The sequence below is a fragment of the Protomyctophum bolini genome (genome assembly GCF_963924005.1).
Source record: "Protomyctophum bolini genome assembly, chromosome: 8".
NCBI lineage: Eukaryota > Metazoa > Chordata > Actinopteri > Myctophiformes > Myctophidae > Protomyctophum > Protomyctophum bolini.
In genome coordinates, this window is record NC_137869.1 from 8,525,256 (window position 1) to 8,544,197 (window position 18,942).

At 42.8% G+C, this 18,942-nt stretch overlaps 1 protein-coding gene across 1 annotated transcript in view; it reads right to left on the reverse strand.

Moving 5' to 3' along the window:
• arhgap39 (Rho GTPase activating protein 39) overlaps positions 1-5,825 on the reverse strand; it is a gene marked incomplete at its 3' end in the record, with an annotated part of 131,975 nt that extends 126,150 nt beyond the window's left edge. Inside the window, exon 1 of the mRNA XM_080770406.1 lies at positions 5,642-5,825. Coding sequence (XP_080626532.1) covers positions 5,642-5,652 — 11 coding nt within the window. The 5' untranslated portion in view covers positions 5,653-5,825. The remainder of the gene's footprint in view (positions 1-5,641) is intronic.
• Positions 5,826-18,942: the final 13,117 nt, after the last annotated feature.

The window sequence follows — 18,942 nt, forward strand, 5'->3', positions numbered from 1 at the left end:
GAATGTGGCAAGTTTGTTGAGTGAGGATGGCTTCTACCCTACTGTAAGAAGAATGCATCACAACGTTGAATAATAACGCCTGGATAATCTGTTCTTGTCAGAGGAAGCGGTTTACACACGACCCGACTCACCCGAGTATAAATTATGGTTATTACGGTCTGTACATTTAGTGATGTTTCACAAAAACCACCGGCCAGAGAGACACATCCAATCGTTTAATAATATTAAATGTAGCTATCGCTTCCTGGGCGATTCATAATATTACATTAAAATAAGTAAATATGAGGCCCCGGGGCTGGGGGAGACATGGAGACAGACGTCCAATAGCAAATAATTACACAGTAGAACTAGCAGCAGCAGCGAGACGGAGGTACAGTTTCTACGTCTGGGATCACTCCCTGCAGTAGTCTCTCTCTCTCCTCTCTCTCTCTCTCTCTCTCAAAGCTGTTTAATTGAGAGAGTCAATAGAGGCAACACAACACATAAAACAGTGCCTCTGCAAAATGTGAAATAATTAGTTTGGATAAGGTTTCCCGGCGCTGTGCATGTTGTCGTAAATACTCAGCTGGTGCATCGGGGTTGCCACGATCATGAAGTTTTAATTGACAATTCATTGTCACACATTTAATTGGGATTAACGATTTGATTGTGTATTTTGGCAATGAACACTGGGAAGTTCTAAAAGGGAAAAGTACATTTCTGTTTGCCAAGGCTTCGTATAAACAATCGACAACAAATAAAGGAACAATGACTGGTTCCAAATGCCAATAATCGAAATGAAGGACATACTAATGGTCAAAGCAGGCCATGCATTTAATCATTTTATAGTTATTGTTTTAACCCATTTTGGGCGGGAACCCCTTTTGGTGTTAGCATTATGTTATGGTTTAGCTATTGAAAAATAGCAGATCTACAAGCTCATAGCACGCCACCGAGTGGAGAGCTACGAGCTTGTAGTAGGTCTGACACAGAAACATAGCTTTTTCAGAAAACTGTCAGGATTTAGACATTTTTAGAATCTGATCTCAGGTCAAAATTGGTTAAATAGCGGAAACAGCAGATATACAACCTCAATGTACTACAAACTCAATGTTGTTGTGAGCTACATTTGCGACACTACACTTTCAAAGTACTATATAAGCATAAAACAGGGCATTAATTCATGAAATAGAAGAAACAGAAAACACAACAAGATTAAGTGACACATTCCAGAGCTTCCAGGTCTTATTTCCACACGTGTTCTCTGAAATAGGCTACGTTGTTGTGATGTACGAGTTGTTCCATTGGGTTGACAGTGAAACGGCCTACTGACCTACTATGCTACATGTACTGTACACTGTACTGTACTGTATAAACCCCACAAGCCTCACTGCATCCGAAGACACTGACATTTAAGCCTGATTTATCCGATTCCTTACAGTAGCTGCGTGCCCGTTGTCACTGGTCGTCGACTGGAAATCGCAGATCTACGAGCTCAGTCACTGCTAGACCATGCACTACAGCAGTGGCGCGCACAGATAGACACTAGGGGGTGCTAGAGTCCTTTTCCCTCTGGACAAATGTGCCCTTTAAAATATATATATATATATATTTTTTTTAATATTTTCCCCCTTTTTTGTACAGTGTACAGTATGTGGACTATGGTGACATTGATCAATTCTTGATAAAAAAGCTTCTAATATATTATTTAGGCCCCAGAATCTATAAATCTCACACTATTAAGGCAACCGGCCGGTTCCACGCGCTGCACAACTTAAGGTGCCCTTTTTTTCACTTGAGCACCTGCCCCTCTAAATGTCTGTGCACGCCACTGCACTACAGCACAGTGGTGCTCCTACATTTTCATGTCAAGGACCCCCAAAATGTACTGTGCCACATGGACCCCCCATTTGAAAAGGTTTTGTGCCAGGGAGGGAGGGACCCCAATTTAGAGAAGACGATGTGTTGAAAATGTTTAAACTAATTAATTATTGTACACAATTTGTCAAAACTATTTCGATCCCACAAGGCCTGGCAGGCCGCCTGGAACTCCCCCCCAATGACCCCTGGCGGGGGGGGGGGGTCTCCACTTTGAGAACCACACGCACTAGCAAATAAGTATAAGTCAAGGTTTTACAAGCGGCACCGAATGAATGCTGACTCTTAAGAGGCCATGAGAGAGAGCTGGATTTATAGCCAATCTGTCAATAACACTTCCTCACCACTCAAGTACTGCCTTCCCTAATCCATTAAGATCTGGAACGCATCTCTGTGTCAACCACTTTAACCATTATTATATACTTTTATAGCTATTGAAAATTAGCAGATATATAAGCTTGTAGATCTGTGAATTTTGAAAAATCGTGAACTAAAAATAAAACTAAAAACTCATAATCTGCTGGAGGGTAACTCCCCAGAACAACATATTTTCAGACGGGTGTCGACGGCTAATTATATATAATTATTGGGGTCCACTGTGGAGAAGAAGTCTGCACACTGTTTGTAGCTCCCACAGGAATTTTATTAGGTATAAGGATGATCATCCTTATATCTAATAAAAAATACGTATATTTTTGTTCAGCACCTGAAAGTTGTTAGATGTGCGTACATTTCTCTGGATTCCGTCCACTGTGGAGAACCACTGACATAGCCTTCTGTAAAAACATAGGTTTTTCAGAAAACCGTTTAGAAATTTAGCAGACTTTATTTTTTTCCTTTTAAATCGGCCTCAGGTCATACTGGGCTAATGCTGTGTTTCCATGCACTTAGCCTAACGCGTGGCCATACCCCCCCCCCCTGTACCGCCCTCCCTCTGCCCGTCAGAGGAACATGTCTGAATACCAAGGCCTACTCATGTCACACTAGGTGCAGAATGTATGACACTTTTACAGCTGCCTGGGGTGAGACGGCAAAGAGGCATATGTGACAAATATGGCTCTGCGAGCAAGCCTCGAGCGTCAAGCCCTCCGAGCTGAGTGAGTGATATCAATATTTCAGCCACATGTGTTGCTGCCTGCCTGCCTTTAGCTGGGAAGGAACACATGAGCCGCAGCACAGCCGGCCCCACCCTGCTGCTACCATGCATGCGCCTGTTGTTGGCTTTGCTGCCTTGCCTGCACGGGTCAGATGTCCTGGCAGCCACTGACAGACATGTGTGTGTGTGTGTGTGTGTGTGTGTGTGTGTGTGTGTGTGTGTGTGTGTGTGTGTGTCTGTGTGTCTGTGTGACTGTGTGTGTGTGTGTGTGTGTGTGTGTGTGTGTGTGGCACATATGTGTTTGTGGCACAGATTTATGTTTTGCACTAGCCTCTACACATCTCAAATCACATGTTCATTGTGTCAAACAAGTACAAAAATTGACAATGGAGGAATCCACACACACACACAGGCGCGCGCGTGAGCGCACACACACACACACACACACACACACACACACACACACACACACACAAAGGGAATTCAGTTGCCATAGCAGATAATTTGTCCTGGTAGATACAAATACATATACAGCCATGTACTGTACTGCACCTATAACTGGAACAATGCAGTTCAAACAGAAGATGCTGCAGCTCTACTTTCCCCCTCTCAGTGGGCGTCTGTACATTAGGATGTGTGTTACAGGGCTGCATGGATCAGGATGTACTGTAGCAGGGTGTCATGCAACAAGGGCAAAACCTTAGTTAGCACGGGCAGTAAGTAGGTAAGTAGTCAAGCAAAGAAGGGGAGGATTTCTGTTGCTGTGCTTGTGGTGACACCGACCGACGTGATGACTTCCAAACCACCCTTGGAAGAGAATTCCCCTCGGAGCTATAACATAGCGTGCGAAGAGTGACTCTCTCTCTCTCTCTCTCTGTCCATCTCTCCTTGCAGTGACACGCTGACCGCCTTTTCTGGCCTGCCCTTCCCTGCCGCTCGCTGCTCAAAAGAGTGTTGAGAGACCCGCGTGTGTGATTAGCCCTGGCAACAAACGCTTAAAGGACAGACAAGTCAGTTCTGTTGTCACTAACGTTACATCATTCCCCGCCGTTTTAATGTCCCGAGTCAGTCCACAGACACGCTTGTCCATTAACGGTGACATTGTGGCGGCCGCGCTCGGGGGAAGGATGGGCTTCGCCACTACAGTGGTGGCCGGCATATTACAGGGGATATCAGGCACGTGCGCACACAGACATCAATGGGAGATTGCCCTTTTACCCCGACTGTAAAAAAAAACTACCCTCTCCAGACCACGAATGCAGAATTGACTATAGTGAATCAAATACAATATTTAATATACCCGAAGGCAACATTCAGGAGAATTGGCTTTTTCACAAACTCTCCTGAACTCGAACGTAGCATTTTGCATCTAACAGGAGAACAACAACACACTGCAAGCAACAACAACAACAACAAAATTAAACCACACGGCTTTCGCAACAACACAAATGACAGCTGACTGTGATTCACATAATGTGTGAGCGACCGACAAAAAGATACATTCAATTACCACTATTAGGAAAGAATTGGCCTTGTCTATTATATTCAGCATCATGCACAGGTGGTGGACACTGCATGCACGCACCACACACACACACACACACACACACACACACACACACACACACACACACACACACACACACACACACGTTAATGTGTCCATTTGGTAGTTGTGTGTACTACAAATGTAACCAATGTATATTTGTACACTCTGAGTTAGGCTAAAATTAAATAGATGAACAATGCAATGTATTTTCCATAACATGCACTGTCTGGAAGATATTTTGGATGTAAAACAGGCAATGCCTGAATTTGAGGGAAGAATCAATTTCAGTCGCCCCTTAAATATTAGGAGCCGTGGGAGCTATTAAGAGCTATCGGACAGTAAGCCTTAATTACTTTGGCACATCTACAAGCTTTAGTTTGTCACGACAGTCACGACACGTTGTGAGCTTGACCGTAAATATATCTGGCTGCCCTCATTCCCATTTTTCTCTAGAATGGCTGTGTGCCCAAAAATAGGAATGGGGGGGGGGGAAAGTGGTCGAAAGTGGTCCTAGTGTGGCAGTCTGCGCGCCCCCGCCGCTAACGGGAGCGCGCCTCCATCCATCCCTGGCTGGGAGGAAGAGGAGGAGGAGGAGGATGACTGGAAGGGATGCTGCAAAAAGAGTATTTCCTCTCTAGATAAACCCCCTCCCCAGTACACCTCCCTCTCTATCCATGATGGATGCATGCATGTATGAGCCATGTTAAATTGCCGGGTCATCAGGGGCGTGCATGCGTCCGTTCATTCCAGCACACACACACACACACACACACACACACACACCACGACCAAAAGAAGGAGGGCATTTCATTTTAAACCGACAGGTGCACCTTATTAAGAAGATGCAACAGCATGACCAACCAATCAACCATGACCGACCAACACACTACTGTCAAACAAACCCCCACCAAAAAAAGCAGCAACTTGATGGAAAGTAACATGTATTTATCCACCAGGGTGGAGGATAGATAGCGGGGGTCTGCTAGCTTTAGCCCCAACCAACCACCACCACCACCACCACACACACCACGGCGGGTGGAACCTCGTTGCCTCCCTCCCTTCTATTCCCGTCTCTCTCGCTCTCTCTCCATCGAATATTCGCCACGAAAGAGCACGTTAAATGCGTGGGCTTCACTTACCTCTCTGCCATTGTTTCCACCAGCCAAAAAACGGTTCACGTCCTTTATGAATGGTATCCGTACTGCTGCACAACACGCTTCGGTCCCAGAACGCTAGCGTCGTCAGCCGCCACCATGTCGCCCAATAATAATAGTAGCCTATACTACCGCCGGCCGTGGAACGGGTCGCTCGTGCCGTGGTGGCCGCAGTTCGACGCGTTGCCTCTCGGTTGTGACTCTCTCTCTCCTCCGTGTGGTTGAAGCTGAACCAACCAACCAACCGGGAGCCGGGCTTCTGTTCTGCTCAGTTCTGTTCTGACACAGCGGCGCACGCAACGCGGCGCAGGCAGCCAGGCATGGCGCGGAGGTCACGCAGAAGGAGGTTACCCATGGAATTCTGTAACCCTCCCGCTGTTGTTCTCTAGGGGGCGCTGTTTTGCGAGTTTGGCGGGTTCGATCTGTGGTCCTTGAGGGGGTTCCACTTCCATCATGTGGTCCCACTCCCCAGGCAGCTAAATTATGGAGAGAGAGAGAGAGTTAATAGGTAACCAAATGAACCCTTTTTTAGATCTTTAACTCTTGAGACTGAGAGCGTAAGCTCTTGAGAGTGTAAAATGAAACCAAATGGACCCTTAATTACGGGTCCATTTGGTTTCATGCCGTCAACTTCTCAAGAGTTATTGTTAAACTACTAACATGTAACATCTATTACTTAATTTACAAGAACACAAGTGCAGATAAAGAATGTAGAAGAATTGTTATTTTGATCATTTTATTAAAAATTAAAAAATTGTGTAATTATTTTATCTTTAGGGCTGGATTTATGCTGAATTAATTGTGCCATACATTTCATAATTTGTGCTGTATCATTTTTATATAGCAGTCCAGCGTCGCGGCGAGCTTCCTACCGGCTGGTCTGCTGTAGGCCTACTGGTGCGGTGGTGCCTCCTCTTGGCCAGGCCAGGCCCCGTAATGACAGTAGGCCTACTTAAAGCAGAAATAACGTGCAATTTAAAATGTTTTTTTTAAATAGTTTGTCTATGTCCCTCAAAGTTGTTACTTGTCACGCCTCGCTCCTCTGCCTTTGAATTTGAGCTTTGACTTATTATTATTATTAGGTCCAAACCACTGGACTGATATTTGGCTTGACCTTAATTATAATGCTTATGTGGTTGATGTTCTGTATTTGCTTAAGTCAAGAAAGGAAGTTGTTGTTACTATTCTTGCCTTTGTACTTGTTTACTAATACTGCAGTCTAATGTTTACTAATTCCGCAGTCTAATGTTTACTAATACTGCAGTCTAATGTTTACTAATACTGCAGTCTAATGTTTACTAATACTGCAGTCTAATGTTTACTAATTCTGCAGTCTAATGTTTACTAATACTGCAGTCTAATGTTTACTAATACTGCAGTCTAATGTTTACTAACACTGCAGTCTAATGTTTACTAACACTGCAGTCTAATGTTTACTAATAATGCAGTCTAATGTTTACTAATAATGCAGTCTAATGATAAAACCAGGCTTGTTTCCATTCCATGCCAGCTTGGAAAATCAACAATGGTGGACATTGTAAACAAAGTGGAAATGCTAATTTGGAACTGAAGACTGAAGGAGAGGAGGAATTATACAAAGTAGGGTGACAAAATCAGTTGAGCTGTTCCTGAGAGCAATTTCCATTGTTGTTGATTGTTCAAAATTGGTTATTTGTGGGGGTAGAAAACACACATGGGAGCCCCAAAAACACAAAAGAAATGGAAAAAGTTTAATTTTATGTTATAGGTCCTTTAGGTTTCATTTGGTTTCATGCTGTCAACTTCTCAAGAGTTATTGTTAAACTACTAACATGTAACATCTATTACTTAATTTACAAGAACACAAGTGCAGATAAAGAATGTAGAAGAATTGTTATTTTGATCATTTTATTAAAAATTAAAAAATTGTGTCATTCTTTAATCTTTAGGGCTGGATTTATGCTGAATTAATTGTGCCATACATTTCATAATTTGTGCTGTATCATTTTTATATATGAGCAGCGTCGCAGCGAGCTTCCTACCGGCTGGTCTGCTGTACTGGTGCGGTGGTGCCTCCTCTTGGCCAGGCCAGGCCCCGTAATGACAGTAGGCCTACTTAAGTAACACAAAAGACAACAAAACATAACAATTTATATAAAAAATATCAAAATAGCATGATTTCAAGTCAACGACACAAATTAGAGCACAATTAGAGCACAAAAGCACTAAAAGAATAGGACCATTGGACCCCAAAAAATGGGGGGTGCACGTACACTGCAAGGCTCAGCCAACATATCTCGCTGTAAATCTGTAATATCACACTGCCTGTAGGCTGCAGTCTCGGAAACCAGACGTTTTTTATTTCCAGGAACAGTGCCTGTAAACTCAGGACTGCCTCCCGCGGTCACCGGCCTGACGTCACACGATTCCATGCCATCAGTAGCCTGAGCTCGCCTCGGTGCCATCATTGCATCAGCATCAGGCATTTAGATTAATTCGTTCATTTATTTAACTAAGTACTTACTTTTGTATTTATTTAAAAACCGCAACACAATCAAACTCCTGGTGTGAAAGTGAGTGTGTCACAGTGTGTGGCTGTGTGCGTGGCGTGCGTGTTGATGAATTCCTCTGACGCTGTGCTGTACTCACGACTCGCGTACTGTAGTATGCCATGCCACACACATGAAAAGCATGACGTGTCCGCCCCCAAGTGGTCACAAAGCAAAACTACAAGCATAGAATCAGAACGAACTTGTTGTCACATCACAGGCAGAGGCACTGAGGCAGTGTGAGCAGTAAAGGCTATTACCAGAGCTATCCTCACTCCTCGCAAATGTATTCACATTTAGAATATATCATTAGACATGATATAGTTCTTGTTTTAATAGGCCAGCTTCTTATTTTAATTGGGTGTTAGGGTGTTATTGGAAGTGAGCTGCGATGAAGAAGTGAGCAAATTAAGTTAGGCTTTTATAATTACCAGGTGCTACGCCGTGCAGATTTCTGCAATGGGTGTCATCACTTATACCTGATGTTTTCTGAGGCTGATTTGAAAACTGTCAAGTGGCATTTCTTCCTCAGCCTATAGTGGGAATTTTGCACGGCTTCCCGGGATATCGTGGATATGCACGGCTTCCCGGGATATCCGTGGATATGCTCCTGCAGGAGGAGGATTCTATAAACGACTTATAAATCCTAAAGCCTTGTTTATACTTCACTGTGCAACGGTCCTATGCTGGAAAATAGCAGATATGCAAACTCACAGCACATCTCATTCAAGACACTGAACTTGTAGATCTGCCATTTTTGCCATCCAAATGCATTATATGGTTAAATGTGATGCAGAAAGTAACTAGAAAAAGTGCCCTTCTGGGCACAGGTCACCACCAGGAGGACAGGAGAGTGTGTGATGTTTGGCAAAATGTTTAGGAGTAATTTAAACATGTTTGTTTGTGTGTGTGTGTGTGTGTGTGTGTGTGTGTGTGTGTGTGTGTGTGTGTGTGTGTGTGTGTGTGTGTGTGTGTGTGTGTGTGTGTGTGTGATGCAACTTGGCCTGTTGTAGCGCCACCATGAGGCTGATGGCTTCAATTGGGAAGCCGTGGATATGCACGGCTTGGGACTGCCATGTCTTCCTTCTCAGAATGCATTTCTTTCATGTGGATTCCAAGGGATTCGATTTCCGTGCATATCCACGGCTTCCCAAACCCACTTCCACTTCCCACTATGCTGAGGAAGAAATGCCACTTGACAATTTTCAAATCAGCCTCATGGTGCGTCTCTCTCTCTCACAGACACAGACACACACACACACACACACACACACACACACACACACACACACACACACACACACACACACACACACACACACACACACACACACACACACACACACACACACACACACACACACACACAAACATGTTTAAATTACTCCTAAACATTTTGCCAAACATCACACACTTTCCTATGCCCAGAAGGGCACTTCTTCTAGTTAATTTCTGCACCTCTTAGGGCCCATTTAACCATGTATTTGGATGGCAAAAATGGCAGATCTGCAAGTTCAGTGTCTTGAATGAGATGTGCAGATGAGTAGAAGATTGAGATCACTGTGAGCCTCAGCCAGCCTGTGATGTGACAAAGAGTTAATTCAGATTCTATGATTTTAGTGGACGTTTTGCTTTGTGTCCACTTGGGGGCACTCACGTCATCCTTTTCAAGCATACATTTGTGGAATATAATTATACTGTGTCAGATAGATTCATCAAATTCTTAACTGTGTACACACAAGACACACACGCACCGCGCGTGCGCGCGCACACACACACACACACACACACACACACACACACACACACACACACATTTTTAATCTAAAGAAAGAATCAAACTAAACAATGCCATCCATCTCTCTGGCGGCTATCAAATGTGTGCTATGATAATGTGACTGACCGTCAATCAATGTGTATTAAAACAAAGTATAATTTTCCGCATTAACCCCTCCAATGCATGGCTTTCCGAAATGACATAATGTTATGTTTAGAGCCGAATTTAAAAAATCACACCCGTGTGAAGTGAGGGGCCATCTTATCATCATACATCATCTCATTCCGGTCAATCACAATTTGCATGCATCCTCGCCTTCGTCTTTTACACAATGTTTGTGTTTACACAAACCCTCAAAGTAAGTCAAACCTGGTTGCCACTGCCAAGTCTATGGATTTTAATGTTTGTTTAACGTGGTTATGATGTAATTTGAATGCCTGTCACGTTGTGAGACAGGTGTATGGACCCACTAGAAACAGATGGCAGGCAATAACATTTATTTTAAAAAAAAAGGACAGGACAGTGATACAGTAGAACACTAGACGCAGAACACAACACATGTCTCAAGCAGTGAGTATAGCCTCATACACACATATCAAACGCATTTTCTGTGTTGAATGGCCGCCACAATGCAATTCCAATGCTGGAGAGCCTCCCTGGGGCTTGGTCTGCATGAGGAGTGGAGAGTGAGACAGGTGTGTAAGTGTAACTGGGATTGAGGTGAGCTGTAAATGTGGGAGTGGCCAAAGTAGACAGAGACAGTCTCTCTCTCTCTCTCTCTCTCTCTCTCTGTCTGTCTAAGAGAGAGAGAGAGAGACAGAGACATGAGGAGAGACAGAACGTGACATTGCCAATGGATTTTAATGGTTGTTTAGGCTAGTAAATGACAACCTAAGAGTAAAGACGTCATCTGGCTGATATAAATATGCCCCTACGAGTGTATGCTCATATATATACTCATATATGCCTAAGTGTGCTCTTGAGGGAGTCTAGATCAAGTCCTTATCTACAAACAAATTCCACCTAAGAAAACATTGGTGAATGTTTGAATATCAATCAGAACGGCGTGAGTGCGTTTTCCTTGAGAACATTGAGAAAATGTTTCCTACTCTGTATCCTTGTGGCTTTTCACTCTTGTATGAATCCCAGTGTGCTGCTTTTTGCACTTGCTTCATGCGTAAACGTCTTACCACACTCTGAGCAACTAAAGGGCTTTTCCCCAGTATGAATCCTCATGTGAACTCTCAGAGGTTTATCCTTATTAAAGGTTTTGCCACATACTGTACAACTGAAGGGTTTTTCTCCTGTATGAATCATCATGTGCATTTTCAGATTACCCATTTTGTTAAAGCATTTGGCACACACTGTACAACAGAAGAGTTTTTCTCCTGTATGAGTTATCAAGTGTTGTTGAAGAGAATACAGTGAATGAAAGTCTTTGCCACACTCTGTACAATTAAATGGTGTTTTGCCGGTATGAACTCGAATCACATGTCGTTTCCGGTAGTATTCACAAACAAAGCCTTTGCCACACTCCGTACAAGAAAACGGGGTTTGCCCTGTATGAATCATCATGTGTCGCTGCAGATTTACATTCTTGATAAAGCCTTGGCTACAAACTCCACAACTGAAGGGCTTTTCAACTGCATGAGTAAACATGTGTTGTTTGAGACAAGTCTTGAGAGTAAAGCCTTTGCTACAGACTGTACAACAAAACTGTCTATTACTATTAATCCTGATGTGGCTTTTCACCTTTGTATGAATCCTCATGTGCCTTTTTGCATTATGTTCAACCCTAAACATCATACCACACTCTGAACAACTAAAGGGTTTTTCCCCGGTATGAATCCTCATGTGATTTTTCAGAGTTGCATCATTATAAAAGTGTTTGCCACACTCTGTACAACTAAGGGCATTATCCCCTTTATTATGTATCCTCATGTGCAATTTCAAAGTTGTATCACAACTATAGCTTTTGCCACACTCTGCACAACTAACAGGCTTCAGCTTTTCCCTTGTATGAATCTTCATGTGGCTTTTCAGACTGCTCTTGGTCTGAGAGCTTTTGCTACATATTTTACAAGTGAAGGGCCTTTCCCCTGTATGCATTCTCATATGTATTTTCAGAGAACCAATTGAACTAAAGCCTTTGCCACACTCTGTACAACTAAAGCCTTTGGTCCTTGCGTGATTCCCTGCAGTGGCTGGAGTTTGTTTAGATGATTTGAGGTCGAGCTTGTTGTGTAGAGACGATCTGTGCCCTTCCACATCACGTGTTTTGTGTGATTTCAGTTTGTTTAAATGAACCAACTTATCTTCCCTGGTCTCCTCACACTCATCACTGTCTTCTTCGGTGTCACATTTGGAAGAGTTTGAAGAGAGCGGCTGGTCGTCATCATCACTACTGTGTTTTGATGTTCCACAGTCCTCTACATCAGCGTGTGTTTTGATGTGTTCAGTTTTGTTTTCATCATGATCATTTTTCACTGCTAGTAAAGTCAATGTTGACTCATCAGACAGACTCATTTGGTGTTTGAAGTAGGCCTACTGTAGCTCCTCCTGTTTCATCAGTGGAGGATCTGTTTCCTCTGCTTTACCGACAGGATGCTGCAGGAAGTCTAGAGTAGTAGTCTAGAGTATGACAAAAATATATGGCTGTTTGTTGCAAATAGTAGCACAATACTGAGTTCACAATTCAACATAGGCTACTGCAATATATTGTGATATTGTTAAGGCAATATATTGCAGTTTTATTATTTTGAATCGAACTGTCATATGCAAATTTGATCTGCTCCACTGTAGACTATTCACAGATGCAGTCATATATTGCATACACTAAAATGCCCCCACGGTTACATTCACTATACCACACTTGTTTTGTGTGCTTACATAAAGTTTAACATGTTTTAGAGGGTATGCCGGTCATCAAATTATTGCAAATAAATCCCTATGATTTCAAGGCTTCATGGGGTGTGTAATTGATAGAAAACATATTTTTTTTGTCTATGTCAAAGAAATAGAAAACCCTCAAAATAAATGATGATAAAAAAAAGAAAACATATTTTTTGGGTGAACTACTCCTTTAAGGCAAGCCCAATTACAGACAGGCTCTTTGAAAATAGCCAATCCACAAGCTCACAATGCATCACAATGCAACAAGTTGTCAGCTGGTAGATCTGCTCTTTTCAACATGCTTTGAAAAATTCAGATTTCTTTCTAAAACACACATCTAATAAATAAACAGATGAAACCAAAATAAAGAATGAAAGGCTAATTAAACTTACTGTGGTTAGGGGAGTGCTGGTCTGGGTCTGGAGAGTTCATCTGGACTCCACACACTGGACTAAAATTAAAACATTAATAATAATCACGTCAATATAATTACATTACATTGGTGTGACATTCAGATGAGTTAACTAGAGTCTGACTAATACCATATTTTTTTGTTCCAATGCTGATATAGATTTTGGACAGTCTCAGACCACCTGATGTAAAATGTAATTTCACAAAATCTGCATCATGTTATCAGACATTAAAGGGTCATTCCACTCATTTTCAAGATTTTACTATATGTAATTAATATACCTTAGAGCTGGTGTGTGGAAATAATACAAAAAAGTCCCCCTCCCTTTCTGTGTTTCTTAGAACTGGAGGTCACACCCGTGTGAACTGAGTGGTGCACTGGTGCAGCTCCCTCTCCCCCCACCTCTCCCTCTCTCTCTCTCTCTCTCTCTCTCTCTCTCTCTCATTAGCAAGCAACATTGCAGCACTATCCCTCTCTGTTTCTGGCACCCCATACTGGTACCCTATAGTCATATACTGGTGCTCATGACCACATACATACATACATACATACATACATTCAACCACCTGACCAAGATTTTGGAAAAGGCGGAGGTTCACCCCAGGGTAGAAGAAGTCATTCTCTCAGTGGGCATCAACTGCAAGGACAATGATACAGACCAGACCTCCTATAGGCAGCTAAGTGGAATGCACAAGGAGGCACAACGGACCTTTCCCAACGCCAGCATCCACATTCCCCTCATCAACTTCTCCCAGTTCCTAACAGTCAAACAGAAAAAGAACCTCACACTCATGAACCAGTACATCACAACACATTTCCCATACATCCCACCAGTTGACCCTGACCAGTTTCACACAAAACCCGACAACATACACTGGACACACACCACAGCAGTCACAATATTTAACCATTGGTGCACACATTTAAATTTTCCCTAAACAGGAGCCGCAGCCTGGATTCCTGCCCTATCTCTCCTCTTCCTCTGGTACCTACCTTGTTCCCCACAGGCTCCCCTCCTCCTCCTCCTCCTCCTCCTCCTCCTCCTCCTCCTCCTCCCTCTCCTCCCCCCTCCCCCCCTCCCCCCTCCCCCACACCGCCCACCACCATTCTTCCCCCCTCTTCCTCTCAACGTCCAACAGCCATTCAGTCCCTCCGACCAGCACCTGACCCCCACTCCAATGTGTTGAACCTGTCCAGGTCCGTCCGTCTCACGGCCGCAGAGGCCCAGTTGCTGGAGAGGGGTCTCGCCTACATTCCTCGACCCACAGGGACGGATTGGGAGGCACTTCGAAGGGACACACATAGATACCATAGGAGACTTAAATTAATAGACTACTTCCAAAACACACAGACAGACGGACCTACACCCTTTGTCCTGCCCTCCACCTGGGAGCCTAAACTCTCCCAGGTGGACGGCAGGATACGAGACCTCATACAGCTAGATAACCATACACTTAATCAGTACCACCCATCACCAGACAGACCGGACAACCTGACCACAGACGAACGGAACAGCATCACAACACTGCGGAACAACACACAAATAGTTATTAAACCAGCTGATAAAGGTTCAAAAATAGTCATTTTAGATAATTTCCAATACACATATGAAGCCAACAGACAACTATCCAACACTAGATATTACACTCACATAGCAGCCAGCATACAACCACAGACTCAGATCAAACTCAGACAAATCATTACAACACTTTATCACCAAAACTACATCACCTCCAAACAACGCGACTTCCTCTATGGACCCGATAACCCCAGACCTAGGATTTTCTATCTACTACCCAAGATCCACAAGGATCCTCAGACTTGGACTATTCCCTTCGAGGTGCCTCCCGGCAGACCCATAGTATCAGACTGCAGCAGTGAGTCCTACCACATAGCACAATATATAGACCACTTCCTCAACCCCCTCTCCACCATACACGCCAGTTATTTAAGAGACACATATGATTTCCTGGAAAAAATCAAGCCCATAGCTGTGCCACCACACACATACATTTTCACCATAGACATTGACAGCCTTTACACTAACATACATACAGCCACTGGTTTACAGGCAGTTAGAAACCTCTTCCAGGCACACCCGGACAACACTAGACCAGACAATGCCATTTTACAACTATTAGAACTTAGTCTCAATTGCAATGATTTCACATTTAATAACAAACACTATTTACAGATAGAGGGCACAGCTATGGGCAAGAAATTTGCACCCGCTTATGCCAACATTTACATGAGTGAGTGGGAGAGAGAGGCCTTGGCAAAGTGTCCACTACAACCCACCATGTATTTCAGATTTTTAGATGACATCATAGGGCTCTGGCCACACACCTTACAACAGTTTGATAACTTTTTACAGATCTTGAACACACACCATGCTTCCATAACCATCAAACACATAATTCATCCAACAGAGATTAACTTCCTGGACACCACCGTATTTTTTCATACAATAGACCAGACACATAAACGACTACTGACAAAAATATATTTTAAGGACACAGACACACACGCACTACTCCACAAACACAGTTACCACCCAAAGCACACTTTTGCAGGCATCATCAAATCACAAATCATTCGGTTTTTCAGGATTTCATCCAATAGGGAACACTTCAATCAGGCCACACACACACTCTTTACAGTCCTCCGAAGGAGAGGTTATAGTAAAAGACTTTTACGTACCATCAGGAGCAATGCCCTGGCCTCTCTCTCCCCCACCCAGTCACTCTCCACCAACACTCTGCCTCCTACCCCTAACCCTCTCATCCCCAATTCTAACCCTAACCTCAATCCCAGCTTTCTTCCCCAGCCACCTCAGAGCATGCACCCGGATCAGAGGCCCCTCTCTAGCGCAGGGACAGGGGCGGACCTGGACGGGGCCCACACATTACCCTCTCCTCTATGTCTTCCCTCCTCCAACTCTTCTTCTCTCACCATCCAGGCCATCGGCTCCTCTACAATTAAAACATTACTCCCATTCATAACCACATTTTCACATACACTCCAACCACTTCACCACAAATTTAAACAAAATTTCACCACTACACAACAATCCTACCCCCCATTACAAGCACATCAAGTCATTTCAGCACTTAGAAGGAACAAGAACCTGGGAGACCTCCTTGTGCATTCCAAATTTTCCACTTTACCTCCCAAGCCCCCACAGCCACATACACTCCATTTCAAACCCCGCAAATTCATCAACAACCCCCATAGTCACACTTCCTCCCCCATTACGGACCCTCTGTCTCTGACCACACCCAACATAGTCTACATCATCACCTGCACACAATGTCATAAACACTACATAGGAGAAACCGGACACACACTAGAAACACGACTCAAACAACACTTATATCACATCAAACGAGCAGACATAAACACAACCCTATACACACACTTTCAATCCCATTCTATCGCTAACCTCATCATTTCAGGTCTGGAATGTGGAGTCCGATGGACCAGTGGACAGCGGAAACTCATGGAGCACAGATGGATTAAAAAATTACTAACTGTAACACCCACTGGTCTTAATGAAAGAAGTTGATTTTTATCTCTTTCTGTTCTTTTATCTGTCCCATCAATAAATGGTTTCCAGGCCTTGCTGTGAACTTTTACTCCTTTATGGTTTTAGGTGGTTTTATTACTGTCTATTTTTATATCCACTTTACCCTTGGGTTTTAGAAGACATTTCGGACATTGGTTTAGGTATGCGGTCTAGCTTAACTTGGACTCAGGGGGGTGGACGCCTCTGCCTTGCATAGTCCCCAGTGAATAGGCATTTTGCCCTTCACTGGTAACCTTATTTTGGATTTGTTTTAAATATAGGAAGGTTTTATGGGCTGGGCTTTTTACTAAAAAGCCCCCCCTTTTAAAATACTACACACATACATACATACCCACCTACATACATACATTTCAGACGTTTTAGCAGTTTTTAAGGACCCACTTTTAGGCCAGTGCACCAGAGCAAGCTTTTGCCTTTTTTTAAACCCCACCCATTTTAACCAAATACATACATACATACATACATACATCCCACCCATTTTAACCAAATACATACATACATACATGGGTACATAGGTGTACACGGACATTGCTGGTTGTAGGAGTGGTTGCACCACTGAAAAATCATTAACATTAATGACATAGTAAAATCTTGAAAATGAGTGGAATGCCCCTTTAAGTTGTCTTGCCTTGGCAAAGGAGTGTTAAGTGATTTTGAATTAATTAGTTGGTAAACTTTTAATTAAGCAGACCGACAATAGATTCAATATTGTTTTGCTCTTACCTTGTAAATTATTTTTGTTTTCTCCTTTTAGGCATTTTTCTACCACATTTTCCCCGTTCATTTATTCTACCTCTCTTCTTTATTCACATACTAACACACAATAGCCTACATTTGCTCTAGTCTTGTATAATCATTGTGATTTAGCCAATACCCCCTTATTAATAAAACAACTCATATTGTCTCATTATAAGACAATTTACCTTTTTGAATTCCTATTACAACTTCACATCGATCAAATAATGCTGATTGCTGTTGTTAAGTGCACACATACAGTATGCACACATGGCATCAAAGCAAGGTTTGGTGTGCTGGCACACTATACACTCTCTAATCATACTTTATCATTCGTTTACATTTGATACGGTTCACTAATGTTATTGTCTTTCTTCTGTTGTAGCATGTAACACTTTGTAACAGGCTCCAACCAAAACAGAGAATTACAATTTACAATTTAGGCATTTAGCAGAGGCTCTTGATCCAGAGCGACTTACATTTAAGCAAAAACAAAAAACATGGCATACATCACATAATATATAAAAAAAGTAGTTATCATGAATCATGTATAAACTAAGAACCCAACAGTGGAGTATCTATGTCAACTATACATACTATACTATATTATATATTATACAATATACATGTGTACTATAAAGTGCTATGACTACTAGAATAGAGTGAACCGGCCAAGCCTTACCGTGCTTTTGCGGTTTCTGCGGGGATCCTTCTCTGGAGTGGAGAAGCTGCCTTAAGTTCTTTGGACTATCCTGTTCTTCACGTCAACAACTGTGGAGGAAAACTCAATATGGGAGTTGAAGACGCATCACATTATAAGACAGAAAGAAGTGTAACACATGAGCTCAATAAACATTCAGGGTGGTGGCACCGTAGTTCTCTGGAGAAAACGGAGAGATAGAGAGCCTATAGTTCTCCAGAGATAAGAGAGGAATGTGCTTGTGTCTTGGGGGCAGTCTGTAACAACTTACCAAGGTCAAAGACGAGACATGAAAATGTGTTGTCCGGAGGTCAAGAAAAAAAGAAACACATAAATGTGTAAATACACTTCTTTTGAGACAAAAGTATTTGTAGTGCAAACTTTTTACTTTAAAGTCTCAAAAGTTCATTCAGTATAACTAAAATAAATAAGTGAAGACCCTTGTTCTAGTGTTTACAGCAACACATACATACAATGTGCTCCATCAATGTCATTCATCGCGACAGAGGTAAAAATAATAAAAGAAGAAATGCCATGTTGAAGCCTATTACGTTATTAGTTGTTCATCATGTGGTATAGGCAATGTGTCATAACAAACAGGACCTACTAAGTCCTAGTAGGTCCTCTTTGGACTAAATCTCCATCTGATTCTAACT